Source organism: Haliotis rufescens, unplaced genomic scaffold (genome assembly GCF_023055435.1).
Source record: "Haliotis rufescens isolate VD_foot unplaced genomic scaffold, xgHalRufe1.0.p SCAF_12, whole genome shotgun sequence".
Classification (NCBI taxonomy): domain Eukaryota; kingdom Metazoa; phylum Mollusca; class Gastropoda; order Lepetellida; family Haliotidae; genus Haliotis; species Haliotis rufescens.
In genome coordinates, this window is record NW_025963802.1 from 9725556 (window position 1) to 9742021 (window position 16466).

Consider the following 16466-nt stretch of genomic DNA (forward strand, 5'->3'; position numbering starts at 1 on the left):
TGAAAGTGGCGCTAAACCCAACTCACTCACTGAATCATTGGTCAATTCATTTTTTTCAAATCGCACTCGGTATCATCATAAATACCGAATTTTAGTTATACTGTTGGGTAATTTATAACTTATTCACCGGTAGATCTTGGAGAAAATGTGCACATCTGATTGCTATTTACGGCATATTTTACAAGAATATTACACACAGAAATGTTAATCTCTGCATATAACACTGCCTACCATAACAGTAAATACAACTGAAATTGTAAACCATCATGTCTAATAATTTTGTTTTCTCACATTTAAAAAAAATTCTTTGAACAAGTTAGAAATTTCTTGTTCGTTTCCTATGTATTTCTTTACGAAGGGGTGTGCATATATAGATCTATAGACCGAATTCTATGTTTATCCATACCTCTAGAATTTGTCCCATCCTGGTTCAACCTGGTCGTGTAAGAAATCTTGATATTTCATGATCCATTTACACTTAGCGGCAGCGCGTGTCACCTTTTGCACGAGCATTATGTTTTTGAATGGGAATATAACACTGTATGGAGCTTGGTATCTATGTTTACTGGGCGTTTAACTCCGCGCCGCGTTAGTGGGCTCGCTTCATTGCATATGAATGCTCTATATAACCAGGACGAGCGGTGTCGAGAGATTGCAATAAGCTGTCTGCTGTTAGCACCGAAAGGCACGTGTGTTGCTTTAGGGGTGAACTCGACAAAATGGACCAGTGCTGCCTTCATCACATTGAATTGGGTGTTAAAGATGGCTCTAAACTGACCCAGAAATTAACTTCTCAGTATTCTTTCAAGCTAATCGCCACCAGAACCTCTGCTGTTGCCAAACAGTGGGTGCTGACGACAGGCCAGGCTAGATTTCTCCTGACAGAAATTACATCCGATGTCTATGAAGAAATAATCGCTGATCCGTTTGTCAATTTGTGGTTTGATCCGAACAGACTTGGCACGAATGGGTCGGAAAGAGAGAGAAATAGCAAGTTGAATTACGATTCAGCGTTCGATGTCGCAATTCAAGTCCAAGACATTGAAAAGTGTGTAAAGAAATTAATCGACTCCGGAGTGAAATGTCTCAGGCCGATTCAATGTCATAAGAGCGATCAAGGAGACGTGAAGACTGCCACTATCGTATCATGCGTTGGGGACGTGAAACACACCCTTGTGCAGAGTAATGGTTACAGGGGGCTGTTTATGCCAGGTTTTGCTCCAGTGACGTCTGATGGGACAGTGAATACAACTTCAGTTAACGGTTCTCACAATGTAAACAATGTACACTTAACCCATGTTGATCATGTGACATTTGTGTGTGAAATGGGGACGCTCAGAGATGTGCTCAGCTGGTATGAAAAACACTTCGGAATGGCCAGGTTCACGATAAACAGGTAGGTAAACAAGCAGACCTTTTTGACAATACAATATTCAACTGGTGTTGCCCTTATTGGTACCCATTCTGCTAGCGTTGTTCTAAAGTTAATGTATCGGCATCTTGGGCGTTAAAAGATGGTACTTGTTGTTACCCTGTCTGGCGCTTGGCATTAAAGGGCTAAAACGAGAACTGGTCGGGTCGGAGTCAGTTTACTGTGTCTGAGTGGGGTATTCATGTTAAACTGCGGCATGGTATCTCAGTGTGCTAGCACTGTAATCGGCATTAGTCCGGACAAGTACAAGCGACCACACACACATGCATGCACGTCGCTATATAAGTGCAACAGTCTTGGACGTGATGTTAAACCCAATTTCACCTCACCTCACCTCATTGACTATTTGTAATTTTATACATGTCAATTATTTGTTTCACAGTTATACTCAATTTTATTAATTGTTATATAAGTGTAATCGCGTACCGTAGCAGTTGTGAGATGGCGAAGTGAGTGTTTTTGAAATGATGTAATATATATGACATCATAAATATGACGCCACAGGAGAAACAAAACAAAGATGAGTAACAAGCAGAAGTATTTGTTTGGCAACAAGGCCACATGTTATCGTTGTGGTTGTTGCATATCATAAAGTGTATTGTTTTAAATTATTACAGAGTCACAGAGTGTATTATGATTGTATCTTAGTGTGACTATGTCAAGTTGAATGCGGGTGTGTGTATGAATGGACGGGTGTGAGTCTATGTGTACATGTGGATGAAAGTAAACACATGATGTACATAGGATACTTTGATATGCCTGGAATTAAAAATAAGATTATAAGTTATGGTAGGTTTATCAGGTGGGTCAATAACACCATTTAGCTCAATATTGCTAAATGACATTTATCCAAATAAATTCATTACGGTGGAATAAAATCATGATTATCAGTGAGATATGATCAAGTAGGGATAAGATGTATGGATGAACAACGTCTTCATTACGATAGGATAATAAAGATGTGATCAAGTAGGGATAAGATGTATGGATGAACAACGTCTTCATTACGATAGGATAATAAAGATGTGATCAAGTAGGGATAAGATGTATGGATGAACAACGTCTTCATTACGATAGGATAAAAAGATGTGATCAAGTAGGTATTAGATGTATGGATGAACAACGTCTTCATTACGATAGGATAATAAAGATGTGATCAAGTAGGGATAAGATGTATGGATGAACAACTTCTTTATTCGATAGGATAATAAAGATATGATCAGTGCCATGGTAAGGAACTGAAACTACCACTGATGAAATCAACAACGCCAGTCATCAGGTCAAGCAGATGTTGATTTCATAACACACTGTCAGACACTACTGTACCATGAGGCAGCTGTTGTCTGTCAACAGATACCTTATTCACCATAATAAGCCCCCTTGGTGCTTAGAAAATTGACAATCAGAGGATACTTTTTATGAAAGGGTAAGATATATGGATGAACAACTTCTTTATTTCAATTAGGAGCGACAGTTTGGTGTAGGTTCTAACACCGTTATCAAACAAGTGATGAACAGAGTATGGTTGACAAGTATATATAATTAGGACAGGAGGCAGTGTTTATACAGTTGAGCAGGTTTAAGATGCAGTCACACTGCTGGAGTGGAGAAGCCCAGAAGTTTATATTACTGGCTTCACCCTTTTGTTTATATTACAGACTTCACCGACCTATATGTTTCACCCTTCTGTGTACATAACAGGCTTCCCCACTCCAGCAGTGTAACTAAATAACTGTATCTTAAACCTACTCAACTGTATAAACAGTATACATGGTATAAACAGTTTTCTTACAATATACATCTTGATTATGGAACAGGTCGTCTTGACTGGGTGTCGCCATTTTGTTTGAAGCTAATGCAAGTGATATCAGAGACGGAATCTGATTGGACCATAGGAGGGACAAAGAAGGGACATAACTTGTAATAGCCACTAAGGGCACTACGATTGAACCCAGAAATTCCAGCCTAGTTCTGCAAGGGTGGCAAGTGGGCTTTTAAAGTCCTTGCCTCAGGAAGACGAGAATATATGGGCTGTCGCGTAAAATTTCAGACGTAGTACAGGGAGCTTATAATGAATACTTGCAGATTATGCAATCAGTAGGTCAGGTGGTGTCTGCTGGAACTGGGTGCTTGATACATTGAATACGGTACAATAGATATTTATATATGCACATGTTGCCAGGTACAGAGCGAGTTTTATTGCCAGTTAAGGATGTAATTAAATCTGATGGGCTATAAAAATAGGTATCATGTTATGAACATTCAACCTAGAATCATTTTAATGATCACAAACATTCCAAACACATGAAGTATTTATTTCTTCTTTAATTCATACTTTCAATTGAACTTGTGAATTGAACAGTAAACACATATATAGCCCCTGTGGTGGTGACTAGTTAGGACCAGTCCTTTGCTATAGGATGGGGAGGGTAAGAGAGAACTAGGGAGGGTCGCCAAAAAATATGACACTCCCTAGCGGATGGTCATAAAATATTATGCACATAAAATATATCATTAACATAAAAAATGTCGACTTTGCAATTTCCTATCTTACCCCTATCGTCCTTCAAGATTATTGGCAGTCATAACATCTGCGGTCATACTTCACTATAGGTTGTAATGTGCTCCCAATAATTAGTATCATACAACTATGACTAGATAATAATATCTCTTACAATTTTTAGTTATTTTCAAATATCTCCTACTTTTTGTCAGCGAATATTATCATATAAAATGGACAAATATAACAAACTTTCTGAGGCAAATAAATGTATACGGCGAACTGATTTTTATCCCTGACTAATTAGTGGCATGTAGAGCGAACTGAGAAATCTCCCCCAGTGTTAAGTGTCACTGACAAATACTCAATCCACACAATCAGTGGTGACAATTCAACCTTGTTAAACTTGCATTAGGTTAATCTTATCTGTAATTGGACTGATCTTGGATGTAAAATAGACATTGAACATAGAACATTAAGGTCATCGCTACAATTAATGTGATTCGTTTTATCTACGATGGCAGACATTTTATTAGAGAAAAGGTATATATACAGTATATATAAACGAACAATGTATTGAATAAACTGATTTTTCTCATCCCTGGGAGTTCGTTATGTCCATGTTCTACTGTAAATGTACTTGATCAGTAAAGACATTAAAATAATCTGGTCAGGCATAAAAGTCATCTTGTTGACAAATTTATTGAACCAATTGAACAAACTGAATATGTACATATTTATATCGGATTTGCTTTAATGAATTATATATTGTTATATAAATAATGCATTTTGAAGACATTATTCATGTTATGCTGTAGTTTATTAAAATTACATATGTGAACTTCATAGATTCTTTTCAAATTTGGCAAACAATTTTTATTCCTATAGGAGAGATGCAGTGCCAAGTTTCATTTAATGTTTTGATTTTCTGAAAAAATACAGCTTTTTTCATTTTTCTACTCAGAATTTTTAGTTATTTGTATACATTCTTGGGTCCACTATTTTGTTGTGGCAGAGATGGAGTCATTCACGGACAATAGCCATATCCCAGATGAATCAGACACCCCACAGGTCTCCATACTCCAGCATGACCATGACATGGAGACCCGTGAAGATCCGGGGTAGAATAGGTCTTCAGAAACCCATGCTTGCCGTAAAAGGCGACTATGCTTGTTGTAAAAGGCTACTAACGGAATCGGGTGGTCAGGCTCGCTGACTTGGTTGATACATGTCATCGGTCCCAATTGCGTGGATCGATGCTCATGATATTAATCACTGGATTGTCTGGTCCAGACTCGATTATATACAGTCCGCCATCATATAGCTGGAATATTGCTGAGCGCGGCTATACAACAAACCAACCAACCAACAACCAACCATGACATGGACCAATTACTTCTCTGAAATGCATTTATATGGATTTATTAATATGCATTTATCATTGAATGGTAACTGTCTTATGCCACGTTAAGGTGTCATAAGGACTAGTAGAAATTTGCCCATCTTAAGGGTTTTGCTATATGTTATCATTATAAGGACTAGTGGTCTAAAACTGTTAGTTTCTCTCACCTGACGAGCTAACACTTTAATTACTAGGCTACCCCACTATAAAGTGGGGTCACCCTTTACATGGTATAGAAGATCTCACAGCTTTTATCCCCCGCCGGGCCAGAATGGCCGAAGGGGGATTATGTCATGGTGCAGTCCGTCCGTCCGTCCATCCCACAGAGGGTACTAAGCTTGTGAAATCAACTCCTCCTACAGTTTCCAGAGAATATCCCTGAAACTCAACACACAAGATGTTGACATGTTGATGATATGCATATCACAGTCCTGTTTCATTTCGACTAATTTTGACAGAGTTACTGCCCCTGTTTTACGGAGCTTCATTTGCCTAATTGTGAGAGAGGGTACTTAGCTTGTGAAAAAACTCCTCCTACAGTTTCCAGAGAATATCCCTGACACTCTACACACAAGATGTCGACATGTTGATGATACGCATATCGCAGTGCCGTTTCATTTCGACAAATTTTACTGCATTAGTGCCCGTTTTACGGAGCTTCATGAAATCTACTCCTCCTCCAGTTTCCAGAGAATATCACAATATCTAACTATAACTATAACTATAGTTAGTTTCCTTGTATAAGGGTTTTGTGGGTGAGCTACAACCTTATGGCATTAGCATTCTGACTGGATTACTCCCAACAAAATGTTCTGCACAATTTGTTTCAAATGCAGTGCCATCTACTGTTGTTATTTCATAAAATACAAAGAAAATATAAACTCGTTAAAAAAATTCATGCGGGGGAAGTTGTGCTCTCAGAGCACTCTTGTTTCTAGATGTTTCACTTTCAGGTTCCACTGGCGATGCCAACCAGCATTTTATGCCCAGCCTGGCACTGATGTTGTTTGTCAGTAAAACTTTGCACTTCATCCGAAATAACACAAAAACTGTGTATAATCACCAACATATATTTTCTGAAAATAAAGTTTAAATGAGCATTGCTTCGATCTAGATTGCCAAGCCAGCTGACATGGTTGCAGTTTTTATCCCCTCTTTCAGAGATGAGGATGAGAAGGAGGGCATGGTGATCCAGGGGGACAACATCGGGTTGAGGATGGTGGCCTTCGAGTACTGGAAGTGTGCCGAGGTGGGTCTGATCACACCGAGCCGGAACCAGGATCGGATTACATTTGTACTGGCAGAGTCCTTGCCTTGTCAAGGTAAGACAATGTTTCTGGTCAGAATAGGTCCCCAGTACCCCATGCTGTCAAAAGAGCAACAAAAATGAGAATTGGTGGTCACAGTGTGGGGCCTGATTGACCTTATGTTGTCATGCCCAGATGCATCTTCCTGAGGCAAGGGAGTTAATTGACTATAAAAGTCCAGTTTCCACCCTTGCTGAAATAGGCTGAAATTCTGGAGTTACATCTGATTGGTCAGTTGAAGGGACATAGAAGGGACATAACTTGTAATAGTCACTGGTGGCGCTACGATCAAGCTGGAAATTCCAGCCTTAAAGTTCAGCAAGGTTGGAAACTGGACTTTTACAATCAGTTCACTCCCTTGCCAAGGGAAGATGGACCATATGTTCAACAACTTGCTTTCCCATCCCAGTAGCGGGTACAGGTGGCACAGTGGTCTAAGATGCAGAGTTGTGTCCCTAAAGAAACCAGAAACCTATGATCATGGGTCCAAATTCCAGTTCTATCGTGCTCATCTTTTCGCCAATTTGATAAACGTCCAAGACCTGCGTCACTTTGGTCTTACCTCCCACATTAAGCTGACAACAAATGATATAACAGAAACATTGTTTGACCACACTGAAGAGCCTGGGGCCTGATATCCTTGTGAGTTTGCACAGTACCGTAGTACTGCACCATGACTGTGGAATAAATATATGTATTTTTTTAAACTGAGTCCAATCTACAAAATAAAAGCAAGTCTAGCCAGCTCTATTGTCAAATCAGGATCAGGAATAAAATTGTTTTCAGAGCAGAGATGTGTGTTGCGTAATGAAAGATTTAATAGATTATGTGTTATTCTAGAATACAACAGAACTCTGTTTTAGATTTGGCTAAGGCATTTTAAAACCCCTTAAATTTACCTTTGGCATATTTAGGTTTTGAAAATATGGTTCTTGAATTTCACTTGTTGTTGTGATTATATTTACCGGTAATCATGTAGCTGTCCTTTGTGTATGGAACTGTCAAGACAAGGAGGGGGCTTTGTGTACAAAGCTCAATCTTATGTGGTATGTGATTGGTTTGATTGATGTAGCAGATCACTTTTGACAAATCAGATTCATGCAATCTGACTCTTGGTCTCCGAAACAAAATGTGCTTCGATTTGCCACTTATGAATGTGGCTTTTCAGTTACTGTGCACTGAATTTCACATGCAATACAATAAAGTTGAGTGATTGCAGACCGTTGGAACCAGGCTCAGCAATGATACTGGATGCCCTGGTACATGCTAAGTTTGGTTGAATGAGACAATACACAGGGGTTTAAGTTCACTTCTGTTTTTCACCTTGTACATCAGGGCCGAGTCAGGTTGACACATTCCTGCAGCAGCACAACGGCCCCGGGGTGCAGCATATAGCTCTACACACACCCGACATCATCTCCACCATTGCTGGGCTCAGACAGAAGGGAGTCAAGTTCGCCGAGCCACCATCCTGTTATTATATGGAGGTAAGAATAATCCCCTATAATTGTCCAACACAGATTGTGACAGACTGCTAACAAGTATGATGTTACCCATGTAATCAGTGTGTGTTTGAATTCATTCTCAACTCCCTGGGGATCATTCCAAAAGATACAGGCTTTTTTGGATATCAGATTGTCCAACACAGATTGTGACAAGTATGATGTTACCTCTGCGATAAGTGTTCATTTGAATTTCATTCTCAACTCCCTGGGGATCATTCCAAATCATACAGGCTTGTTTGGATTGTAGATTGTCCAACACAGATTGTGACAAGTATGATGTTACCTCTGCGATAAGTGTTCATTTGAATTCCATACTCATCTCCCTGGGGATATTCCAAAACATACAGGCTTGTTTGGATGGCAGAAACAGACTATGAAACTTAATTTCATCTAAAGTTTTTGATTTTCTGTCCATATTTTGTTTTGATAATTTATTTTCATGCATCATTCAGACCATGAGCTTGGTAGGTAAGGTGTTTGCCAAAGGAATGGGTTCAGGTCTCTATTGCAGTGATAGTGTTGCTGTTATGGGTAGATTGATGTAAGGCCCTTATGGGGTGTTGGTGTAGCCTAGTGGTTGAAGCATTCACTCATCGCTAAAGACTTGGGTTTGATACCCCAAATGGGTACAATGTGGGAAGCACATTTTTGAGACGTAATATGGCTGGAATATTGCTAAAATCAACATAAACCCTTTTCATTCACAGAGATTTACCAGGCCTTTCTATTTGTCAGTCCAGGGAACTCTCACTTATGTTTTGGGGGGCTTAATTTTTTGGTTTGCATCCATTCTCAGTTTTAATGTGTGTAGGACATCAAGTTGGGCAAGTAGGATTAAATTCAGAAATAATTTGGTTTTACAAATCTCCATGGTGACAGGAAGGAAAGCTGGAAGAGATACAGACCATAGGCTTGAAGCCCGAGCTGCTCCAGTCACAGGGGATCCTGATTGACATGGAGGCTGACGCTGACAAACAGGAGAGTGCAGACACACACAGGTGAGAGATGCTCCTGCATTATGGGTGTTCCCGTGAGTGAGTGAGTGAGTGAGTGAGTTGGGTTTAACGCCGCTTTTAACAGTATTCCAGTCATATCGCGGCGTGTCAGCTTAATGTGGGAGGAAAGCCCAATGTGATGCAGGTCTTAGACGTTTACCAATGCGGGAAAACCCACGAGCACGGGTATGGTGCTGACAAACCTAGAAACATAATCAGGGCGAACTGGGATTCAAACACACAATCATAGGTTTCTGGCGTGCCCAAGGGACGCAACTCTGCACAGCGAATCGCGGCGCCTTAGACGACTGGGCCACCCGTGCCCCCTGTTCCCTAGAAACACAGGGTTTATTTGATTTGGTGTCTTCTGTGTGATCACATGGTTTAAGGTGTCCAAAACCTGTAGTCAGTTGCCGAAATATAAGTGAAAATACAATTTAAGAAAATATGACATGTCAACGCGGAAGAAAATTCGATCATGAAACAGATTCCGCTAGGCATAAAAGGCAATATATTGTGGAAATTATATGAATGGGTTGCTGAAAGTGATGACACCAGGTGTTCGCAAAAATGTTTGATTTTTGACATTTTTTCATTTTGAAAATTGTCCTTTGGGAGAAATAAGAAAGAAATGAAACAGTGTTTTGAGATGCAAAGTGGAAGTGTTTCTGTAAGCAAGGATTATATCCTACCTAAATATTATCCCGGGGGAAGTTTTACTCTAGAGTATAGTATCCTATCCTACCTTAGTGCCACACTGGTATGGGTTCAAATTCACTAGGGAGAATTATCCTGACACTAGAGACTTTCGTCCTTAGGATGAAAAATAGGGAAGGATACTATTCACTCTTACATTTCATCCCTTTTTGTATGACCCAGATTGAATTTATTGTTGTACTGAAATTACTGAACAGATAAAAAACGGATTAAAAAAAGCCTTACATTTACCATGTGTACATGGATGATACTAACCCCTGACCTTGTTGTGCCTTGTTGCCATGGTTCCTTCAGAAGTATCAGCTTAATAATGGCTTTATTCAAATTTGAGACAAGTATCAAGTTTTGAAACAAGTATCAACAGAGGCACCAAGGCTCTTAGCAAATACACCATATACCCCACATACACACTGGCAAGTCTTTCAGATATCTGATGCAGAGGTTAATCCACCATGACTTTGACCTTGTTTGACCTTGACACCCAGAGTGACAGTGACCCCACATACACTGACCATGCTGACTGGCTTTTCTTACAGATATCTGATGCGAAAGTTCATCCACCATGTGTTTGACCTTGTTTGACCTTTACAACCAGTGCGACAGAGACCCAACATATATACTGACCATGTTGACTGGCTTTTCTTTCAGATATCTGATGCAAAGGTTTGCCCATCCGCTGTTTGACCTGACACCCAGTGCGACAGTAACCCCACATACACACTGACCATGTTGACTGGCTTTTCTTTCAGATATCTGATGCAAAGGTTTGCCCATCCGCTGTTTGACCTGACACTCAGTGCGATAGCAACCCCACATACACACTGACCATGTTGACTGGCTTTTCTTTCAGATATCTGATGCAAAGGTTTGCCCATCCGCTGTTTGACCTTGACACCCAGTGCGACAGCAACCCCAATTATACACTGACCATGTTGACTGGCTTTTCTTTCAGATATCTGATGCAAAAGTTTACCCTCCCACTGTTCGACCGCGACACTCTGTTCTTAGAAATCATCCAGCGATGTGGAGCGTCAGGGTTCGGTTTCGGAAACATCAAAGCACTGTGGAGGTCTGTGTCAGCATACCTGTCCAAGAGCGGCAGTCAGAATCTCTGAGATGTGAGCCAGAATCTGGCGGTGGTATAAACACCGAACGTTTCCTACCATCACAGTCATACACTGGCATGCAGTGTGTAATATCAACCTCAAAATCATGGGGCCCTTGTCATAACCCTAATGCTAAACATTAACATTCTATCTGAAGATTAAGTTATCATAATAGATTAGATTTTCATGTTTGTTATTGTTTTGATTGGAAATCTATTTGATTCTATTTAATTTGTTGGCTAAAATGGATGTGGAGTCATTTTGATTTTGCTAGACCTGCTCAGAGGTTGATATTTGACCAAGACTGCTGCAAATGACTAAAAGTTCCAAAATTAAGAGTTTCAAATTTCATGTTTACATATATACTGTATGGTTATAACTAACGTGATGGATTTGTAGAGGTGATATGAGTAACAGGGCCAATAGAGAAGAGGCTTTCATGTTTAGTTTTACATTATTGCTTCAAATGTAATGTTAATATAAAAAATTAAATCTTTTTGAATTTAGGAAAATGGGAACTTAAAAAAATCCCTAGTTTGAACAAAATAACAATAGTTCCCCGATTTGCTTGCCAAGGGCACTTGATTTGGAATCCTAGGTAAATCCCTCTGATAACTTAAATAGCCTTGAATGGCTATCACGTTATTACTTTTATACAGGAACACTGATGGCCCAGTGGTTTCAGCTGTTTCTGTGTGGAGTTGCATCCCTTAGGTGTGCCAGAATCCAATGATAACTGTAATACTATTCAAAGTAGTGTAATAACCCAATTCAAATAATTTGTGAGTTAATAAAGGATAAATATGGTATTTTTCATTTGCTTCAGTATTTGTTATTGATTGTATAATCAGAACAATATCTTTTAATTCTTTAATACAGGCTACTCTTGGTAATAACTTGCTGTGCTTTGCTTGATAACTTGTTAAGCTCGTTGATAACAAACATATGTTATTTGGGAATATTTTTTCAGCATATTGTTTATACCAGAATAATCAGGGCTTGCGGTTGTGATAAATATAACAATCATTTTTAATCAAAATATGTGTATACTGAAATCTGAATATTATCAACAATTCACAATATCAAACAAGTAAATTTGGGAATCATGCAGAACTTGTTACATGTTTTGTTAAGAACACAATCAAGAGATGTTTCAATTTGTATTTCGACTCCAGTGTGTCATTGTAAAGCATAATAGTTTTTCTTAGTGCTATTTGTACATTTTGTATGTATATAGACATTTGCTATAGACATTTAATAAAGGTCATCACCGAGGGCTACAACAAGGCTTCCAGATATAAATAGTCATGTGAGAAGACTTATGTGTCCTTGCACATGACACTAGATTTGTCTTTTGATGAATATGGTTATGTAAACATGTTTTGTCATAAAACGGAATATTAAATGTTTTGAAACAGTCAACCCATTATGTCTACAAAGCGAATGTTAAGCCAGCACTGTAGCCACCACTTCGTTTATCTGTATGGGGGAATTCTTCCATTATTCATGGACATGCTCAACGTTCTTGGTTACTATGGTTACTGAAGACATTTTATGAAATAGTTTACCTCATGCACTAAATTATTTGGGACAGCAAAATTAATGTATTTGTTTAGTTGGCTGTTTATTTACAGTTTGTGTACGCAATTATTTATTGCTAATAATTATAGAGATAACTGGAGCCTCATATTGGTAGCCAATTAATTGTCTGCTGAACATGGAAGCCCTCGTTGATGACCTTTTTTTGGTCTTTTTGCTGTAATATAAGTAGTATGATTATACAGGATGAGTTTGTTCTGTTATATTGGAATCAATTTCTGTTGAGGTAACCCGAAATGCAGAAGGGGCCTTGGCATGTTTCTACATTATGTGATTACATTTTTTGTTGTTGCATCGACTGAATTCAACAGTGCCTAGTAGGGGCACACATGTAACAATATATCAAATTATCAAATACGCCAACTGGCTTCTCTGCTCTGTTCGATGATCATGTGACAAAGGACACGCTAGAGGACAAAATGGCTACTGTCAGACGCATAGTCGGGTGATCTAGATACGTATGTACCAGTATTTACATTTGTTATGCCTCTATTAAGAATCTGACATTTCCATTGGTTAATCCGTACCACACGACGAAACAATATATTTCAATGTAGACCCCCAAATCATGTGACTCACACTGACCTGAAATATTGACTCGTCACATGATCAGTATTGACCTGTCACTTGATAAATATTGACAAGTCTGGTATACTACATTTTACGATTCGCAGCTAAGTTACTGTAATGAAACAGCGGACGGTTTTAAGACTTCATAAACTTTAACGTGAATTTTGGTATGATGAAACGAATGATTACTCTTGACAAGGTCAATATGCAAAAACAAGGACCCTCAGACCAAACCCCTTGGGTGGTCTGATTTCGCATATTTACCTCGTCAAAGAGTAATTATTTGTATGATATCATGGTGACACCTCGATAAGAAAACACAGTCTCCATCCCCCCGAGCACCAGCTACTTGCTGGCAGGCAATGGGTGTCAAACAGGTATCAAACAGGTGCAGATAGATTACGGTGTCTCAGTCGGGTAGAATGTCCTGTATCACGTGATTAGAAACAGTTAAAGAAATTATTAAATTCATTACAATTAATACCAGATTAATCAGATGGTGGCATAAACACAATTGGACCAATATGGATCTTGGAATAATTACATAGTTACAAAGGTAGAGATGACAACAGAACAGTATACCCATTTTACCAGACACTTCAGCAAAAATATGTTCTAAACTTTTAAAACTGATAATTTATGATCCTCCTCCCGAAGCATGTCGCAGTCACTGACACAGATTGCCAGGTTTATTTATTGTGCCTTTGTACAGCATGTGTTGAAATGTGTTGTTCCATGAGGTGCCTCTGTGTTGACTGTCTTATGCCAACTGTGATCAGAAGGAAATATCAGACTTGATTATTTTATTAGTTCCACCATTAAAGTTTTTGTTCACCAGAAGTGTTTAAAATTTCAAAATGAACAAAGAAATATTTCCATCATGTTGACTTTTTTCATTCAGACAGAGCTGATTTGGGCAACATGTAAAGATATTTAAATAGTTCATATCATATTTATGAGAAAGTCTAAAATGATGTACCTTAAGAGAAAAGCATGTTAAACGCTTGGTAAGTCATATCTTACTGGTCTTGGACATTGAGACCGATAAGTATTGATTGTGTGGAAGTGTCTAAGTGTGCAAAATGTTTTTGCAAATCAGTTGGGTGGGGCTACAAGATGACCTAGGTTACTCAACAAGCAAAAAACGCAGTTGAGCTTTTTCCCTATAACACTACATATTTTTTTTTTTTTTTTTGATCAACGGAGAGGTCTGAATAAATAAATCCCTATAAAAATTTCAGTAGCGAGTCAGGCTTGGGCCATTTCAGGGCCCTTAGCCCAATTGAAATTTTGCTAGCCACGGGCTATGGGGCAGGTGGCTATTTTGCACACTGAGTAACAATCACTTTGTTTTCCATGACAGTAGGAACGAGATACACAGATTTTGTGGGGTTGTATTTCTTTGCTAGTCAGATTTACATGTTTTTTTCATGGGAATAAATTGTAGAAGGAGCTTTGCTTGTTTTTTTTAATAGACTTTGAACCATGCTTGCTAACTCAACTGGACTGTCCTTTCATGCTAAATCTCTGATGTGTCAACATTTTAATTGTGGACAAATCCTTACGTGTTGATTTACATCAAATTGGACCCATCGTGCTTGTTTATGGTCATTCATTTATGGGTTAGAATAGTACTTCAGCAACCCATGCTTGCCGTAAGAGGCGACTATGTTTGTCGTAAGAGCCAACTATCGGAACGGGGGGTCAGGCTTGCTGACTTGGTTGAATCCCAGTTGCATCGATCGATGCTCATGATGTCAATCATGTACAGACTGCCATCTTATGGCTGGAATATAGCAGAGTGCGATAAATTTCTTTCTACTGGACACTGGGACCGTCACACTACAACATTTACCGGTCTTTGCCATTTACCGGCCAAAAGCCGGCATATTCCGGAGAAGGAAACACTGGACGTTAAACAACAAACAACCTAACATCAACAAAATGTTAAGTTCAATATCAAGCCAACTCAAGTATCAGTAATAACTTCACCTAATACTGATGGTGCTCAGTTTGTAGACATATCATATATACTAGAGGAGTGAGTGAGTATGGTTTTATGCCGCTTTTGGCAATATTCCAGCAATATCACGGCGGGGAACACCAGAAATGGGCTTCACACATTGTACCCATGTCGGGAATCGAACCTGGATCTTTGGCGTGACAAGCGAACGCTTTAACCACTAGGCTACCCGACCGCCATATACTAGAGGAAGATGGGATGGGAAGGTGGTCATATTACAAGGGAACCAAAGGCAAAAGTTGTTGTGACTTGGATTTTTATATGAAATTTTGGATTTGAACCAGAAACTATGTTTGTGAAAAAGCTCGAAGAAACGCAACCAACAACCATGTGAGAGACTTTTCCCGTAGTGACCACCCAGGACATCTGGATCCGAACCACGCAACCTCGACTCAGGTTCCAGACAGCAACTTTTACAGCCCGTACACTCCTTGGAAACAGAAGCATACCGGTATCTGCAAGGCAGTCTCATGATGTCTACACATGTATGGCATATGAGTGAGGCTCCCAGCCAGACTGCCAATCCTGACGGCAGAACACCAACGTCGATGTCTCCAGGGGTGTAGACAACACTTGTAGTGGACAGCAGGTCATTGGAGAAGGCCATCTTCACCTTCTGAATGTTCATGTGTCGACCTGGGCCCCGTTCCACAAAACGATCTTAGTTCTCTGGTGATCGTAACTCCCATACTTATACATAGGCTTACGATAGTTGTAGCGCTAAGATCGCTTTGAGGCACGGGAGCCAGGCCTGCAAGTGCCCCTGATTTGCCACCAATCAAGCACGTCAAGAATGTTATGAACAATCTTTGAGACGTCTTCCAAATCCTACAGCGTTGCGGATTATCCTTCCTCAGACATGTAATGTCATTGCCCAGACTTATCTTCAATGCTTCAATGCACAAGGTGGAAGCCCTGGCTACTGTGTGAACCCTGAACCCTCTCTGGTGACATGACTCATTTACATATGGTAGGAGCACTCCTTATATGGACTGTTGTTCATTACTATACCCCCATACACAGCAGTACAATTGTTTGATCGATCTTCTTTGTGTTTTGTATGTCGCAAGAACTTTTGCCCTAGAGTATATCATATTTTGGACAGAGATGTCAAATGATGGTCAGCAGTGAGGTGGACCACTGCCTTCTAAGGCTGTCTATGTTTTCTGTGTTAAACAAGGCTGGATCAGACGAGAGGACAGTATATGTATGCCATATATTTTGGACAGCAAGTGAGGTAAACCACTGCCTTCTAAGCCGTCTATGTTTTCTGTATAAAACAAGGCTGGTTCAGGCCAAAGCAAGGTATA

At 39.5% G+C, this 16466-nt stretch overlaps 1 protein-coding gene across 1 annotated transcript; it reads left to right on the forward strand.

The window, feature by feature from the left end:
- The first annotated feature begins 674 nt into the window (after positions 1-674).
- On the forward strand, positions 675-14586 carry LOC124143879 (4-hydroxyphenylpyruvate dioxygenase-like protein). The gene is made up of 5 exons (XM_046513030.2): positions 675-1396; positions 6496-6656; positions 7977-8128; positions 9026-9144; positions 10811-14586. Exons 1-5 carry the CDS (start codon positions 720-722, stop codon positions 10971-10973), a joined length of 1272 nt encoding a protein of 423 aa, XP_046368986.1. The 5' UTR covers positions 675-719; the 3' UTR covers positions 10974-14586.
- The last annotated feature ends 1880 nt before the right edge of the window (positions 14587-16466 follow it).